The following is an 18312-nucleotide window of genomic DNA, read 5'->3' as shown; positions in this document are numbered from 1 at the left end:
CTTATATAGTTACACTTTGCATGCTCCGCCCTAGTCCCTCCCTTTCTTCTAGCAAATTCTACCCCTACCTTATATAAGCCTTAACCCACCTCCCTAAGTGAGCCATTTCTACGCCCTAATCCTGAGAGTGGCAAACCTGTTATTCCCACAGGGACCGCATCCCTGGTCCACATGAAGATTTTCTGAAGATCCAGTAGATCCACTTGTAGGTTTAGCAGTGGCTGGGGGGAAAAGTGACAAGATTCCTGGTGTTACTTTTACAGCAGACAGGGCAAAATAAGGCACGGCAAGAACATGACAGGCAACATGAGAGACTGCAATCCAGACAGAGATTTTAGAATTTCCAAGGGAATATAACAATGGAAGGGCTAGGTGCAAAGGAAGAAACCCATTTTTTCCACAATTGCTTATCCATCAACAGCATTTCTAAAGCAAGTGGAAGACATTCCGGGGGCTACACACTGAACATCTTCAGGCAATCCACAAATGACTCCCATGCTAAACAGCCCCCTGTAGACCTCTTCAACCCGAAGTCTCTGCTTTCCTTTTATGTCCAAAGCAGTGATTTATTGACACACTACTACTACACAGCACCAGGCACTGCAAAGCAGTAACTCTGGAGGAACAAATTACCATTTCCTCTTTGGACACCTGGCCTCAAATTCTACAGTATGTTTTATGCTACGTACGGCAAGCACTGAACTGATATTTGCCAAAAAAGTACTGAATAATCTTTTCCTAAAGACAGATTATTTTTTGTCACTTATCTTCTTGCTTATTCCAAAAAAGACTGCACCACCTAAGCTACCAAGAGAAGCCATGAATCATAGAATCATAGCAAAAATCAGGAACCAACAGCAAAGAATGGGTATGGTGCGGTTTAGTGCTGAATGCCATCGGTCTACATGGGAGGGGAAGTGATGGCTGAAGCTTATACTTATCTTATCTTGTGGCTGCTTTGCTGTTTGTGCTTGAGATGAACTCTAGTGAAGGGCAACTTCAGCTTAAGCCAAGGGTTTCTTTGCGCTTGGCTTTTTCCAGGCAACTGCATAACATTGTACGCAACATTTTTGGCAAGCAGGAAGTTTTCACATTCAAGTCTCAACTGGAAAGCTAGCAGAAAAAAAAACCCCAAAACCTACTTATCACAGGAACTTGATAAAAATGGCTCGAGAGCTTTCAAGTGTTAGAAATAGTCACCTTTTTCCTTAAAAACCCTCCTAACATAATGACACATTACCTCGTTGAAGTTCTCTAGCGATTTTTGCATCCCTTTCCTGTCGTGCCTAGAATTAAACAGAAAATACACAGTGAAGACATAGTATTTTCAGAGTTAAGAGGTAAGATTTCAGTTGATTAAGCCATTGTTTTAGTCACACCCCTTCGAGGAAGAAGACTTTAGAACTTGATATGGTAGTAGAGTTTGAAGCAAATCCCGAGAAGACCAACTGTGAATAGTGAGAGTGAACTATCCTCAGTTCCTCTGTTGACAACAAACTAAATGTCTCCAGAGGTTGCAGTCAAGGTCAGAGAGAACTCAAGGCTGTGAGACACACGTGGCCTGAAAAGAAACTGTATGGGTGCTGTTGCAGTCAGGATGCTGAGTGACGACTGTATCACCATTCTCAGATCTAGTGCATTCTTTTCTTGGAATCAACTCAACTGTTTTTCACAAGTAGATCTGGGAAGCAGTTGTTGCAAAGCGTTGAAGCAGCCTATGTAGCAATTTGAACTACACATCTGCATAAATTAGCAACTGGATAAAACAATGAGCCATGAAATAATCTGTAGAAATGTTTAATTTCTGTAACATTTTTCAGGGAAGCCAGGAAAGCAATGAAGGTATCTGTCTTGATACTGACAAAACTTTGAGATGCCCAGAGTTTTCTTCTGGAAAATCAGAATGGAAAGGACAAGCTGAAGACTGTTGCTGTAATTCAGTTTTAGGAAGCACTGGGTACTCCCACTGTCCTTCCCTTCATTGTCTGTTTTCCCTGTTCTTTTTCAAAAAAGACACAGCTGTCAACTCTTTTCATTTTAACTGGGGCAGCTTTTTTTCCTCAAACAGGAATGGTTTCCTCCTCTGCCTTTTCCTTCTTTTAACATCTTGCTGCCATCTCTCTGTCCTTTCTTTCCCTCACTTGTTCCGTGCTCCCTGCCCCTCCTGGTCTTCTCCTTTTCTCCCTTTTGCATTGGGTCCCTGAAGTTTGCTTCCTTTCTAGCGCTTGCCTGCAGAATAGTCCCTGCAGATGGTGCAGCACTAATTACCTCACGAGTTCCTTCCTTAATGCCTGTCCATGCCTCTACCCTCAAAAACGTGTTCAGAGCGGTACAGAAAAGTTCCTGTCTGTAACTGCCGCTGCTACGCATTACCTACGCTGCTTGGCCCCTTTTCATCTCCTTGGTGTTTTTGTCTTCAACCAGGTGCTGTATGCTGACACCTTGTTGAAATGGGTTCTTTCCAATGGAGGTGAGGGGACCAGTGAACTGAGATGGACTTGAAAGTGAACAAATGCTTCTCACATTCATCCAACAACTAAACACACTATCTCAACAGAGAAGCTTGGCCATGCCTCAATCCCATGCTACGTGGCTGTCCCGCTGATTACAACTACTGGTGTGTGGTTTCCACGTCTCCTGCTATAATGCTCTGCATTCTGGAAGGGATGCGCTATCACACTGACTGCTGATTACAGGGCATACTTGGACCAGTGCTACTGCAGAGGTTGCAGCATTGCTGCACAATTAGAAGGCCGTGAAGACTTCCCAAGGAGTAGGTAGTTCTGCTGTTTCATGTAGTAAAACGTAGCAGGAACTACAGGAACAAGTGCCTCCTATCCATAGTAACATATTAAAGCAAGGTCCAGTGAAGAAGCTGCTAGAACAAAGATCAGTGATGAAGAAAATGGTGTCTCACAGATGTCTGGTGGCATTTGTCACTCATAGTGACATTAGCCACTCGAAATAGGTCACACATACCATACATGTAAATTTAGTGTAGAACTTAGGTGGGGGGTTTGTGCCCCACAGTACTCTTTATCACAAAGATGGTACAAACCTGATGACCTAAAATCTTCGGCTTTACCACAGATGTCTGGGTGGTGTTCTGAGACCCAGACTTCTGTTCAGTCCCAAACTGTTGCCAAGATATCCCAGGCCAGCTGAATGCAGAAGTGGACTTGCAGCCAGATGTACGCTGACAGCGCTGCTTGTGACTGCAGATTTGCTTCTATGGCGCTCCAAGAGGAGCCTGGTGTTGGCCTCTGCAAGTCTCTCATCAGCTCTGAAACATTAAGAAGCACACAGAGAGTCATCTTTGGCAGTAAGGCTTTTGCAAAGTTACCCTCCATGTCCTTGACTACTACTCGACTTCTAAAAGCCAAGGGCATTAAGAGCGTTCAAAACAAGCACATCCTTTGATCTGAGCTTGTTCAGAGGGCCTGTTTCTAAGAAATCACACTAAGTGCAAGGAGTGCAAGTGTCACCTCCATAAGAACGCTGGCCTACCCTGACCTTCTCAAGGGAAACTCAAACCTAAGACCCGCTGCCAAAGCAGAAGCCAAGAAAGGGTGTTCTTATTTTTGATTCACAGAATCCAACTCTGTTCTCCGAGAGGCCTCTCCTTATTCAAACAGTAAAGGGCACAAGATTCAACTTTTCTGTCCCACACAGGATGAGGAGATTAGAGACTGGCAAAAAGACTGCCTGCTAGAACAACATCAACTTGAAAAAGACACCAATAATGCCATAATGGCGCTACTGTGGTGTTACTGCTGAAACTCTTAAAGAGAAAGGAAGACAGGTGTGATGAAGGGAAGGGTCTTAAGGGACTTTCCCCACAAATATGCCATGTTCTGCTTTCACACATCATGCTGGTGAGATGTAAAAAAGGGATTTAAGAAGGAAAATGCACAAGGAAAAAGGAGTCTTTTATTACCAGTCCAGAAAAGCATGGACTTACCTTTCCAGTTTCTTGGCTAGGCTTTTCCTGGTTTTTGCTTCCACCAGATAGAGCTCTTTGTATTTTTCCACTTCTGCCTGGGTGGATTCTTTTTGAAAAGGTCTTTCCGGTTGGTTGCTTTTTATCCTTTGCTGTGCACGTTCAAGATCTCTAATTCTGTCTTCTAACTGTTTTTTCAGTGAGTCTAAATGACTGGTTCTGATTTCTTCCACTGTGTCCTGGTAGGCTGCCTGTGCCTGAAGGAGACAGTGCACCTTCAATCACCACAAGAAAAAGAGAACTCTGTCCAGCAGAAAATTGCATGTACCAATTTCAGGACTTTTCTAAGAGAGGCAGCTGTGCCTCCTCACTACCAGCACCAATGAAAGCAGAACCCTGGAGCTACTATTATACAAAACTACTAATGAAAGGACACTCTCTCTGTAGGACAGGGCATATGGAAAATGATTCCTCAAAGACAACAGGAGGATCTCCCACCTCCACAATTTCAGTGACTCCTTTTCTGAGCACCTTCCCCCCCTACAAGGACAAAGCAGCACCCGTAGGTCTGGCCATGACAGCTGGCAGTTGCAAAACCCATTGAAGGATGAGCAGTGAGAACCAGGCCAGCGGACAGAGATACCCCCCAAGCACTGCAAAGTGGGAATCTGCCTTGGGCAGGCTTTTGATTCAGGGACCTGCCGGCACATTACACACCCATGACAGCCTTCCTGCCCAACCATATTGCCTTCTCCCACTGCCTTCAGGAAAGGCAGAAGCTAACACACAGAATACAGGAGCAAAAGAAAAATACCAAAAACGATGCCCACAACAGAAGTTTACGTAGCGCCTGTGGACACTGGTGAGAAATTCACTTACTTGCAAAAACTCATTGACTTCTTGGAGTTTTTGTCTTATTTCGTGGTCTGCTTGTTCTTCCACCTCTCTTTTACATTGTTCTAGTTGGGTACGATCCACCATGTTAGTCTCCAAATGGTGCTGGACTTTTGCCAGCTCTTCTTGCAGCTGGCATTTGTCCATCTCCAGTTTTTCGCACTTCCCACACAGGGTAGACAGCTCTTCTTGCAAATCCTGATTTTTGGCTTCCAGCTGCGTGCACTTTTTACTTTCCCTGTCCAGCTGCTGGGAAAGTTCAGCAACCTGCAGACAGAAAGAAGAAAACAGGAACTCAGCGTGATGTAAAGGCAGTGAATTCTGTGGAAATCCCAAAAGGGGGTGGCCAGGGAGACTATATTCATCATCTGCTGGCTTGGGACTAGAAACAAAGTGCAACCAGGCTCTTCTTTCCCAGCAAGAAGAGCTTTCACCTCATTTGTCTCAGCATTCCTCAGGTTCCCATCCTTTTTGAGTTCCTCGTGCAAAAATGCTACAAGCTTCTGGACTCAAAAGGAATCACTGCAAAGGCAGTAAGTGATTCTACAGTGATGCCTTCCAAACCCAAGTGTAGCTCTGAAAGATGGCCACTTTAGCAACGAATCTGAGTAAGGAGCGGAGAAGGAGATCAAAGGTTACATGCCACTACTGCACAGGCAGAGCAGCCTCAAAACCACTGCTGGGAACAGTCCTTCTGAGTCCCTGTGACAAGATGGGCTGAAACAGCTACCTGTGAGCAATAAGTTACAGATTTTCCCCTGGGAGACACCTGTCCTCGTTGTGCCCTGGGCAGCAACAACACTGTTGAGAAAAGCAAAACGTCAAGTGCCTCCTGCTCAGCTCGTGCCTGAGACAGGGCTCAGGGGCTGATTGTGCCCTGTGAGGTGCTCCTCCCCTCTCTTCCAGGGCAAGAATTCATCTGTCAGACCCAGATGATGCTGTCACAGCCTCCCTCAAGCTGCAGCCAGGCCTGAGCTGGGCCCCACTGCTCTCAGCCCATGGATGTGATGTCCTGCAAGGCTGGCAGACCTGCCCATCCCTAAGGCCCAGCCAGGGGATCTGCACTCTTGGCTGACCCCGCTTACTGTCAGCAGACCTGTTCTGCTCTTCTTGCTGAGGGCCTGTGGGAGGGCTCCCTGGCCGGTGAGGTCATACACCCTGCCAGGCTGGCTGCCACTCTTGGCTTGCCCTTCCTCTGCAAGACAGCCTGGCCTCCATGAGCCCTTACACCTACTGCTTTGCCCTTAACATTTGCATCTTTACCCATAATGATAACGACCTCCGTATTAGTTATAGTCATCTACTACTGTAGCAGCAGAAGGAGCATTAAGAAAAGCCCATCACATCCAAAATGCAGCCAAGGAAAAAAAAATGATCAACATGAGAAGAAATATACGGAAAGCATCTCCCAGGTTTCAAAAGAAGTAACATCACAACCAAAAAACCCCACCCAAAGCGCAGCTCACCTCTGTTCGTAATCTATCCACTTCCTTGACCTTTTCAGAATATCTGTTCTTCATTTCTTCCAGCTGGGACTGGGTTTCTTTCTCTTCATTAGCTCTGAGTTTCCTCCTATCTACCCTCAGAAGCTTTTCCAACCTGCCCAGCAAATTAGTTAAGAAAACCATGAAACACAGGAAGAACCAGCCTTTTCCCCACAGTCTCACATAAGCAGCACAGACATCAGAGAAGCATAGAATGGCTTGGCTTGGCAGGGACCTTAAAGATCATCTCGTTCCAAGCCTCCTGCTGTGGGCCGGAACACCTTCCACGAGACCAGGTTGTTCAGAGCTCCATCCAACCTGACCTTGAACACTTCCAGGGATGGGGCATCCACAGCTTCTCTGGGCAACCTGTTGCAGTTCCTCACCACCCTCACAGTAACCAACTTCTTCCTAGTATCAAACCTAAACCTACTCTCTTTCCGTTTGAAGAAATTCCCCCCCCTTGTCCTCTCACTACATGCTCTTTTAAATGCACTCTTTTCATCCTTCTCTTTTCCAGGCTGAAGTATTGCAATTGTCCCAGCCTTTCCTCATAGGAGAGGTGCTTCATCTTTCTAACCACCTTGGTGGCCTCCTCTGGACTCATTCCAACAGGTGGAGGTCCTTGCTTTGCTGAGGACCCCAGAGCTGGATGCAGCACTCCAGGTGGGGTCTCACTGATGTCCCTCAGGACATCAGTCCTGTGCTGGTGTTTCAGATCACCTCCCTGTCATCCATGTGCCTTGACATAGCTTCTAGAAGGATTTTTTCCATGACCTTTCCAGGCACAGAGGGGAGGCAGACAGGTTGGCAGTTACCAGGGCCCTCCTTCCTACCCGTTTCAAAGATGGGTACAGTGGGTTTCCCTTTATCCCGTCACCTGGGACTTCACCCGACTGCCATGACTTTTCAAATATCAAGGAGAGTGTCTTGGCAACTACATCAGACCCTGCTGGCCAATGTAGGGCAATAATGCTGGTGAGATGTAGACAATGCATTTAGAAGGAAAATGCATGAAGAAAAAGGAGTCTCTTATTACCACTCCAAAAAAACATGGACTTACCTTTCCACTTTCTTGTCTAGGCATCTTCTAGTTTTCAGTTCCTCCAGATAAAGGTCTTTGTACATTTCTATTTCTCCCCGCGTTGCTTCTTTACGAGAAGCACTCTCTTGTTGGGTTTTTTTTACCCTGTCCAATTCACTTTCGAGATCTCTAATTCTTTCTTCTAACTGGATTCTCACTGGATCACAATGACTGTCTCCGTTTTGTCCTAATTGAGGCTGGTAGGCTGCCTGTGCCTGAGGGAGACAGTGCACCTTCAACTACCACGAGAAAAAGAGAGCTCTGCCCAGCAGAAAATTGCACATATCCAGTTTCAAGGGCCCAGCCTTACTCAGAGAGGCAGCTGTGCCTCCTCACTACCAGCAGCAACCAAGGCAGAACCCAGGAGCTACCACGGCAAATAGTTCTTTTCATTGGGAAAGAAGCCCAAATCAGCACTCTTATTCAAAGCTCTTAATGAAGAGACACTGTATCTGTAGGACAGGGTATATCGAAAAGGATTCTTCAAAGACAATAAGAGCATCCCCCACCTCCACCCCCTCACCCCCACCCCTGGAATTTAAGTGACTCCTTTTCTGAGCACCTTCCCCCCCTACAAGGACAAAGCAGCACCTGTAGGTCTGGCCATGACAGCTGGCAGTTGCAAAACCCATTGAAGGATGAGCAACGAGAACCAGGCCAGCGGACAGAGATACCCCCCAAGCACTGCAAAGTGGGAATCTGCCTTGGGCAGGCTTTTGATTCAGGGACCTGCTGGCACATTACACACCCATGACAGCCCTCCTGCCCAACCATATTGCCTTCTCCCACTGCCTTCAGGAAAGGCAGAAGCTAACACACAGAATACAGGAGCAAAAGAAAAATACCAAAAAGGATGACCACAACAGAAGTTTACGTAGCGCCTGTGGACACTGGTGAGAAATTCACTTACTTGCAGAACGAGACTGACGTCTTGTAGCTTTTGACTTGTTTCCTGGTCAGCTCGTTCTTCCACTTCTCTTTTACATTGTGCTGTTTGGCTGCTATCCAGCACAAAAGTCTCCAAATCATGCTGGAATTTTCTCACTTCTTCTTGCAACTGGCATTTGCTCTTCTCCAGTTTTTCATACATCCCATGCAGAGTGGGCAGCTCTTCTTGCAAAGTCTGGTTTTGGGCCTCTAGCTGCATGCCTGTTTTAGGCTCGATGTCCAGCTGCTGGGAAAGTTCACCAACCTGTACACAGAAAAAAAAAAGAAAAGGAAACTCAGCATGATCTGAAGGCAGTGAATTCTGGGAAAACCTCTAAAGAGGGTGGCCATCATAACTGCATTTATCATCTGCTGGAAACGAGCATAGAAAACACTTGAAAGATTCCCTGACAGAAAGAAGAAACTTTACAACTACTTAAAAATTTGTGAGACACTTCTGGGAGCGATACTTCTGGGTCCCTTGGAGCTCATGATGAAACTCATAATTTGTAATCTAAGAATTGCTCTAGTGTCCAACACAGCAAATGCCCTCAGGGCTTTTGTAGCAGCTGGGGAAAGGTCCAGGCTGCTTTCTGAGCAGCCTCTACTGAGGAGAAGGCAGAAACTGAGCTCCCCTAGGCTCTCCAGGAAAACTTCATCTTACAGTTTCCCCCCAGAAATAGGCAACTAGGCTCAAGAGTCACAAAAAGGGAAATTTATGACCAGCTTACTGAGGCAGAGGCTTGCAGGTCTCTCTGAAGGACTTCAGTGCTATCGCTTGGCTGCTGGACAGTGGCTTCCAATCCGGTGTTTTCGCTTTCAAAGCTTAAGAAGAAATACAGGTCTTATTACCAGAAAATCCAGTTCCAGACAAACTGTGCTAAGTAACAGAATCCACAGCAGAAGTGTCCTTCAAAATCCAACTGACTGTCCCGTTGTTTCCACCCAATCCCCCAAAGCGACAGACACCTCGCTTCACTGGGTTACTCTCTTACTGTTGCACGTGTTCTTCCAGTTGTTTTAGAGTGCTATTAGTCTCGGAAGATGCCAACAGGAGGTCCTGCAGTTTCTGGGAAGAAGTTATTGCTTCTCTTTCTTTATCATCCAAGGCAGTCTTCAAGTCACGAACGCAATGCTCAGATTGAAGACGCTTTTCTTCCTCCTCCCGCAGCTGTAAAATCACGGTAAGAATCCACAGTTGTCAGGTGAGCTTTTACATAGAGGAGCCAGCTGCTGCTGAAGAACTCAGGTGCTGCATGTATGTGTGCATACCCTCTGCCCAAAGAACTGGAATCAATTCAAGTACCTTCACTTCTACTACTCAATGAACACAAGCTCTATTCCTTTGTCCTCTTACAACAGCCTCTCCCACCCCTCCACTGCTTTCCTACAGCACGATTCTAAGCACTGACTCTGCCCCTCGGACCATTTTTGTGACCTGTGACGCTTCTTGTATTCCCTTGCTTGCTGCTCCAGGAAAAGATGAGTGAAACAATTCATCTTCCTAAAGGAAGGCATCTCGCAAGTGTCAGAGGTGAAGTGCTCTGGCACATGTGCTCTGGAGCCCAGGATTGCACTGGGGGAGCATGGGGAGTTTTCTTAAGTGGGAATGACCCCGACTGTAGCACAGAGAGAGGTGCCCAGCAGCCCCTAAGCAGGAAGCAGTGGATGCCTGAGGAGAGGTGGCTCTGCTTCAGTGTGGTGGGACCAGGAAGGATGGCATCACTGACAAGCTAATGACCACCATTTCAGCAAAGGCAGCCAGATGAACTGCTCCACAGACCTGCCCTGGAGTTGAGAATCACACCAGGGGTGTGTGGGGAATCTTCTTAAACCAGGAAAATCTTGAATGCAGCAGAGAGAGAGGAACCCCAACCCCCCTGGCCAGTCACGGGTGAAGCCCTGAGGAGAGGCAGCTCTGCCTCAGCATGGCGGGTTGTGGGGCAGGGGGCCAGAGGGCCAGAGGCAGATCAAAGCCCGATGTAACTGCCACTTCCTTAGGTGTCTGTCATACTGGGTCCCAGAATACTGTTTTGTCCATTTTCATGATGTATAGGAAGCAACAGGCACTGCCAGGTTTATCCCTGTAGGGACAGGCTTTCCATACCTCCGTGTCAGCCCTGTCCAAGTCCTCCTGCAAGCGCAGATTATCTTCCTCCAGGTGAGCCTCATGGGTTCCAGTAACCACAAAAGCAGTCCTAAAGCATCCAAGATTTAATCTGAAACATGTCTGATCCCGCATCATTTTTCCCCTGCTTGTTCCCAAAAGAGCTCTTCCCCCCTTTCCTACAAGCTCCGTGAAAGCGAAGCCAAGTACATGGAAGCATTGGAGAATTTATCTTAGAAGGGGCCTCCCTAAAGCAGCCTCAACTACAAGGTCAGGCCATGCTGTTCGGGGCTCCTTGCACTGCTCTTCAAAGTCCCCACAGATGCGGCTGCGCAAACTCCCGGGGCAAGCCGTTCGACCGCCTGACCATCTACATGGCAGGAAGTTTTCTCCTTATGTGCGGTTGGAGCCCCTCGTGTCCCCTCGGACACTGTTGCTTCTCTTTCTCCCAACGCTTCCCTTCAGAGCACTTAATGCACCAACTGTGCCTTGGCTTAAACCTCCCTCTCCTGCAGAGCAGCCATGCTGCTGAGCTCCTGGCAAGTTTCCTGATGGCTCTGGGTCTGTGTGGGGAGAGGGCACCACAGACAACGCTTTCTTGCAGACCTCAGTGGGCAAAGTACGAGAGCCCCTAGGGTACGAGAGCAGCCAAGTGCAGACCCGCATTTACCAGTCACACAGGGAACTGCTTCCACGTGGCTCCTCCTTCTTTTTCCAAGCTCATTGCCACTCCCCTCGTCTCGGTCACGCTTGCAGGCTACCGAGAAGACCCGTGTGCTGTTTTGACAAACCCCTCACCTTTCACATTGGGCTTGAGCAGGCCTGTCAGCTGCTTTTTTCAGAAGGCACTCCAGAATCTCCTCATGCTGTTGGAGGGCTGCAAGTTTTAAGGGAGTAAATCCCCACTAAAAGGACAAATAATCGCCATTAGAAAGACACAGACAAGCTCCGCAGCTGTTTGAAAGAGCAGCTTTACCCACGTGCCAAGGTTACCTGGTTCTGAGCATCACTGTCGGCATTATGCTCGAGTAACAGCCCTGCTGCAGCTGTATTTTTAGATAGGACAGCCAGGTGAAGGGCAGTGTTGCCGTCAGCGTCTGCCAGATTCGGGTCGGCACCGTGTTCCAGCAGAATAGCAACACATTCTTCCTGCTCCTGCTGTACTGCCTGGGAACAACACACGAAAAGGGAAAGACTTCCAACTTTTACATCCCCCTCTGTCACAACTTCCTCAGCTCCTGAACGCTAGGACAAAAGACCATCTTCAACGATTAGCTAACAGAGGCCTATGCCACGCCGATTGCAATATGCATGTTTCTATGGCCCAGCGATGCAAGGAATCCTGCCAGACACCTCCCCTTTAACACACCATCACTAATCCCCGCCTACGAGATCATAAGGCATTCCACACACCTTCATCAGTGCTGTTCTCTTGAAGTTGTCAGCGAGATTCGGCTGGCTGTTCTTTCTTAGCAGATATCTAACGACATCTGCATGGCCATTTGCCGAAGCGAGATGCAGAGGTGTCCTAAAAATTAAACATACACTCTTAAACTAGACAGACAAAGGATGAACCAAAGCTGTGTCTCTACCCAGTACCCTGGGGACCCTGCCCAGACTCTGCTCCTCCCGCTAGCTGCTCTCTGCTGCTGCTGCTGCTTCTGCTGCAATCCTGTGCTGATTAGCCAGAGGGCAGAAGAGAAGAGGTGAGAGCTGAGCAGCTGCAGAACAGCCCTGCAGAGAGACTACGGCGAAGCGGCAGGTCGGCAACACGCGTTTCCAACAGCGCTGGAGCCCAGACGGCAGCTACAAGCAGTGAAAAGCTCAAGAGTTCACTCTCCCAGCTGACAGGGCAAATCTCACTTTTCAAGCCTTGTCCTTAAGAGAGGGCCGCCGAGGACTGCTGCAACTTGGCTCAGGAGAAGCCAAGGTGTGCCATCAGCATCCCATAGAACTCACCGCATCTCCTGGTCTCGCCTGTCAATGCCGACTACCTTGACATACCAGCGCCAGTGTCTCAGCCAGGCCAGGTCGCCGCGGGCGGCCGCGCGGTGCAGCCTGCCCAGCCTCTTCTCCGTGGGCTCGGAGGCACTGGTGGAGCTGGTGGCAGCCCAGGGCTGCCCACTGGTGGTGTTGGATGACGACTGCTGTCGCTTCTTGCTGAGAAGCCACGGCATGGCCCTGCTTGGAGCTACCAGCAGCAGGAAGTGCAAGAAGCCCCCTTGCGGGGGGGCTGCTGGGCACCAAGTAGGGATGAGGAATGGGACAAGGGCGAGGTTAAGGGTGAGGGTGACAAAAGGGACAAGGATGAGAATAAGGACGGGCACAGGGTATAAAGCACAAGGCAGACAAGGTCGCCCTGTGCAGCGGTTGTGGCCTGCAGCTACCAAGACGGCAATACAGGCGCGAAATGCTCCCAGAGCGGGATGTGCTGCTGCTCCCCGAGAGGCTACAGCAGCTCTGAGCGCAGGCTCCGGGCACCAACAAAGCTGTGCTCGACTGGTGCCTGTGGTGTCACAATGACAGGTGGAACGCTCAGCATGTCACCGTGGGGTGTGGCAGAGGCCACGGTGCAGGGTGAGGCCGGGCAGGACATGGCAGGGCGGGGCAGGAGGGAGGGCGGCGCTACTGGGCCTTGTGGGAAGGAGGCGGCCTGGGCCTTGTGAGGGCGACCGGCGGGAGTGGGCACTGCCCCACCTCAGGGCACCCTGGGGCAGGGCCCAGGCTGCTCCCACTGGGCCGGAGGCTGCGGTAGGCGCTGGAGCAGCTCCCGCATCACCCGCTCTGGGTTTTTGCTTCAGCCTGTGGCTGGGCTGCCTCTGGACACACTTCCATGAAATGAGGCTCAGGATGAAGTGGGATCCTAACCCAAGCAGGTGGGGGCCACCACAGCTCTCAAGAAATGCCCACTGAGTGCTCCAAGCCTGCCATGCCAGAATTCCAGGATGTGGGGACGTGTCCTGAGAATAGGGAGGGAAGCATTCTGGGAACTGAAGTCCCTGGACGGCACATTGGGGCACATGAGCAGTGTGTGTTGTGCTGTCATCGGTCGGGTGGTCACATGTCCTCCAGAGGGTTTATAAGGAGCATTTTTCTTTTCAATAAACAGATTTGACTGCTTGCCAACTAGCTGCTGGGTCGTGTCTTTTATATTATATTAATATACCACACCAGGACAATTCCCCAACTCCTTTGCCTTGTCCCTCTTGAAGAGCAGACACCTCACCCCCCCACCCCCTCATAACTGCTGTCACCTGCTGCTTTGCCAGATGCCAACAGTGAATTTCTGCTCTGCTGCTCCACCAGCCAACGGGTAGCACACAGCAGGCAGGAAGAAACTTTCAAACATGTCTTGTCCCAGTTTGTCCCAATGACAACACAAAGTGAAGGCCCAGAGGTTCTGCACCAGCTTTCTCAGGGGAGAGACGCTACAATGCACCACAAGCAGGCTGAAGAAATTTCCCTTTTTCTTTGTGGGCTACAAACCGGTCCGCTTCCCACAGGATCAGGGATTTGCCTGTGTCTTATGGCTACCAGAAGCTCACCCACTATGATCTTCTGCCCGGAACACAAAGAGGATGGCTCTAAAGCACTGGAAGAGTCTGTCAACTGATTAGTAGCAATAGCTCACCTGTAGGCTATGATCTTAACACGACTGTGCTTCAAGCCTTCACGGAGGAAGGGGACACATTTGCCTGGCCTCTGGGACAGGCTGAGGATGCAGCTGCGAGCAGAGCTGAAAGGAGCAGAGGAGAGCTCTGGCTCGACCTTCAGGCCTGGCTTCTCTTTCAGCCTTGAAGATGTCTGCCAGACTCATTTACACTCAGATCAAGGGCAGAGAGAAAGACTAAGGTGCTCTAGTCCAAGTCCTCTTTTGGAATAGGGTTTCCTCAAGTCAGTTGTCCTGATCCCTAAAGGTTGGGAAAAGCTAGGAAAGACATAGGCAAAGAAGACATTCAGTAATTCTGCCATTTTCCTGTCCTGTGTAACAAGCTTCTCCATCTTGGTGAGTGATGGGTCTACATTTTCCCTGGTTTTCCTTTTGTCACCTACATGCTTAAAGAAGTCCTTCTTGTTGTCTCTGACACCACTGACCTGATTCAGTTCCATTTGGGCTTTAGCTTTATCAGCTTCATCCCTGCATACCCAGACAACAGTCCTGGCCTGTCTGTGTGGGTAATCACAGTTTATTGATAGGAAGCAACCGAGAGAACAAACTTTTTTAATATCTCTTTTAGTGTCCCTTTAATTCCCCTTTTACTATTGAATATTTTTACATAAATAAGTTGTTCATAGTATTTTTCCTTTGATTTCTCCTTTTACTAACCAATATCGTGTTAATAGTTATCCATAATATTGTGTTAAGATCCCTTTTTGGTATCCCTCTTAACTCTCTTTTTACTAGTTAATATCGTGTTATAAATGCTGTTTGTAGCATTAGTTTTTTAAGGCCACCCAATAAGGTAGTTATTTTGTATCTTTTTTTTTTTTAGTTTTTGATTCTTTTTGCTAAGTTTAATATTATTATTACTATTCTCACTGTAATAAGAGATATTTTGTGTGTTTGAATGTTTCTGGCACTTGTTTTTATTCCGGACATGTATCCAAACGAGCTGTTACAGATGTCCAGCTGCCTCTGTGGTTCGGTAGTTCCATCGTCTTTGTTTATCTTCTTCTCACTTCAGTGTTCACATTCCTTTACAACCTCGCAGCTGCAACCACTCAAATTCAGGGCCCAAGCTGTCCACAGCTCAGTCACCTCCCACAAGGGGGGTGTGTGTTGGAAAAAGCTCTGAGGCCGTTTTGCTCTCAACCTGGTCATCTGACTGCTCTCCAGCCTCGGCTTGCCTGTGCACTGCTCTGCCTCCAGCCCAAATCTGCTCAGATTTCATCGTAGAGTTTTGTGCTCATTGACAAAAAAAGGGGAGTCCTGACCACAGCCAGCCGCAGACAGCGTGAGTTTAGTGGGAAAGAAACCGCCCTTCTTTCCCCTTTTCCCCTTCCCCTCCTCGGTGGGTGGGAAAATCTCCATTTTTCGGCTTCTCCCGCCTCCAGGGCCCCCACACGGCAACCACCAGAGCCCGACAGCGCCCCCTGCTGACCAACACTGAGCAACCGCAGGCTCTGCTCCTCCACTGATCCAACAGCGCCCCCTGCCGACCGTCATTAGAATCGTGCCGGAGGACAGAGAAGTATCAAACTGTTTCCTTTTTGTGAAGGTGACTTTTTGGGTGCAGGATTATTGTTTAGTTGTTTTTGTGTTCTTTTGGTGCTTTTGCCAATACATATATATCCTTTAATAAAGGGTTGTTATTTTTCTTTGTTCCATACTTTCTTGATTGGAGCCTCTTAATTTCGGATTTACAATTGCTGAGAGAGAGGAGTTTAGTCTCTCCTAACTCGCCCTCCTTAGCAAAACACTTTCAGTCTCATTAAACTGAGACACCCAGTATGTTTGGAAAACTTATAACACCATAAGTAATTAGTGGTAATTACTTATAACACCATGATAAGGAGCGTTTCGTGCCAGTGTTTTCCCAAGTGACTTCCACAGTGTGCCTGTCCCCAGGCCTTGATGAGGTCATTTTGTGTTCTTTAAGTGTCTGTTTAAATGACATGGTGTGTCCCATAGTCAACAAGGAGTCTTGCAGTGTAAATCCTTTCAAATGGCAAAGGATTTCCCCATATCCCCTTCTCTTTCACTATCCTCAGAGATTCACAGTCTCTTGCAGACAGATTTCTGAACTCTATGGAGCCCCAAACCTCCTGTGAGGCTCCAACTACAATTTTTTTTTTTTTTTGCTAGCTAACTTTAAACCAGAACTTGATGCAGGGGGTTGTGGAGAATTAAGCAGTGTTGGTACTTAATGCAGCTTTTCCAAAGGCAAAGTACATACTTGGACAGGGCTTCTGTGCTGCCCTCTTGTCTTCCTGCTTGTGCTGCCCGAGAAAGGAATAAACTCCCCTGAGTGAAGAGAACGTTCGCTGTGTTCTCAGAAATGTGTTGTTGCTTTCCATATGTGTTTTTTGCCATCTTTCTATGCATGATACAAAATTGTTTGTTGTAGGACTCCTCCATCAAGCAGCAAAGTGCAACTCTCCAGCCATGCTGCTGACTGTGCTGTTGTGACAAAGGGTCAGGAGACTAGCTGGAATGGTCAGGTTGGGAGAAGTATTCGCTGTCAAGTAAAACATCAGGAGTGCTCAAAATCACTGCTTTTCTGAAACTTAATGAGTTTTGAGTTATTTAAGCACATATGATCATATGGTTGCTCATTATATGATCATATGGATGCCTTGTTGCTGATTTAGGGGTGTATCCTGAAAGGTAGCAAATCTTATGAAGAACAACAGAGAGAACCGGTGTTTTTTAGCCTAGAAAAAAGGAGACTTGAGGGGAGACCTTATTGCTCTCTCCAGTGACCTGAAAAGGAAATGGTAGCCAAGTGGGTGTCAGTCTCTTCTCTCAGATAACAAGCCATAGGACAAGATGAAATGGCTTCAAGTTGCACCAGGGGAGGCTTAGATTCGATATTAAGAAGAAGAACTTTACAGAAGGTGTTGTTATGCCCAGGGAAGTGGTTGAGTCACTATCCCTGGAAGTATTAAAAAGATGTGCAGAAATGACACTTGAAGATATTGTTTAGTGGTGGACTTGGAAGCGATGAGTTAACAGTTGGACTTGATGATCTGAAGTGTCGTTTACAACCTAAACAATTCTACTGCGCTATGATTGTGGAACCTCTAAAATAAAAAGCCATATTTTGATGGGAATGTGTGTTTCATGAGTGCCTCCCATCACAATTAGTCACTGTGGTTATTCTGGTCCCCACAGTGCCTGGGATCTAATAGGCAGGCTACTCATCCTGTTTTCATTGGGATAGTTTGGGCAACAGGTCCCTTTGTCTTGACCTTGCTTGACATGCAACCACACAACCTAAATATTTAATCGTCAAAATCAGCATTAGGCTCCTTTCTCCAAGACCACTTCCTTAAGATCTGCAGATGGTACCTCTGATACACCCCCAGGGAAACAATCTCCTTGGTCACCTGGTGATGACTAAACCTCTCACTTGCTGTGATCACCCCTTTCTGTTTCTAGAAAGAAGTACCACCCATGGAGCCCAGTGAGGCTGCACTTCCCCCTTCACTTCAGCAATCCCCTTCTCCCCCTCCAAAAACCCTGCAGTGTTGTCACTGACTATAAGATGTATGACATCACTGCACAAAACCCCACTGGCAACACAGTAGTCTATGTGACCTCTGATGTCTTCTGCCTTTTCTCTGTCTAAAAACCAAGGGTCAAAGAGTTAAAAGAACTCAGCATTGGAAGCAAAGTGCTTGTTCATAACACAGAATAGCCAGTGAAAGAGCGTTGACTTTCAAATGATCCATGTCTTTTTTTGCATATGGAGAGAACTATGTTATCTTAAAAAGATTATTTGTAACACAAGTTTGTAACCATTTTCACAGCTATTTTAAGAAATAATGTTAAAAGGTTCTTAAGAGGCAGATGGTTGCTCTGGGAGCTGCATCACACATTACTGTGAATATTTATGAAGCTCTGCAACTGGGTTACTGGAAAGGCAAATCTACATTCATCCAACCTGTTTCACCGGAGCATTGCAACAGAATTTCCGCGTGCAAAATACTTTTAATGACAAAGAGTTAAATCCTTCTAGAGTAGACTGTTACTAGCAAGAGGCTGGGCTTTGTCACTGAGCTGGTCATTTTCCTCAAACATGTGATAAGGGCTGAGACCTCATCTCTGACTTTTAATTTAGTACAGCTTTTTGAACATCTCAGATAGTTAATTATAAACTCTTTATGCAATGGTAGATCTCATAACATCTCATGCAGTGACCAGTGGTAAACT

At 47.5% G+C, this 18312-nt stretch overlaps 1 protein-coding gene across 1 annotated transcript; it reads right to left on the bottom strand.

Moving 5' to 3' along the window:
- Positions 1–947: 947 nt before the first annotated feature.
- Positions 948–12613, bottom strand: LOC116786826 (ankyrin repeat domain-containing protein 26-like). Its single transcript, XM_032687849.1, has 15 exons — positions 12396–12613; positions 11826–11964; positions 11430–11603; positions 11235–11341; positions 10437–10527; positions 9325–9500; positions 9061–9154; positions 8313–8594; positions 7382–7617; positions 6301–6433; positions 4820–5101; positions 3962–4197; positions 3059–3283; positions 1241–1286; positions 948–1113 (listed from the first exon to the last, which is right to left on the bottom strand). Exons 1-13 carry the CDS (start codon positions 12611–12613, stop codon positions 3082–3084), a joined length of 2370 nt encoding a protein of 789 aa, XP_032543740.1. The 3' UTR covers positions 948–1113; positions 1241–1286; positions 3059–3081.
- Positions 12614–18312: the final 5699 nt, after the last annotated feature.

This window comes from Chiroxiphia lanceolata, chromosome 5 (genome assembly GCF_009829145.1).
Source record: "Chiroxiphia lanceolata isolate bChiLan1 chromosome 5, bChiLan1.pri, whole genome shotgun sequence".
In the NCBI taxonomy this organism is placed as follows: Eukaryota; Metazoa; Chordata; class Aves; order Passeriformes; family Pipridae; genus Chiroxiphia; species Chiroxiphia lanceolata.
Note: the sequence above shows the minus strand (reverse complement) of the source record. Positions and strands in the feature narration are given on the sequence as shown.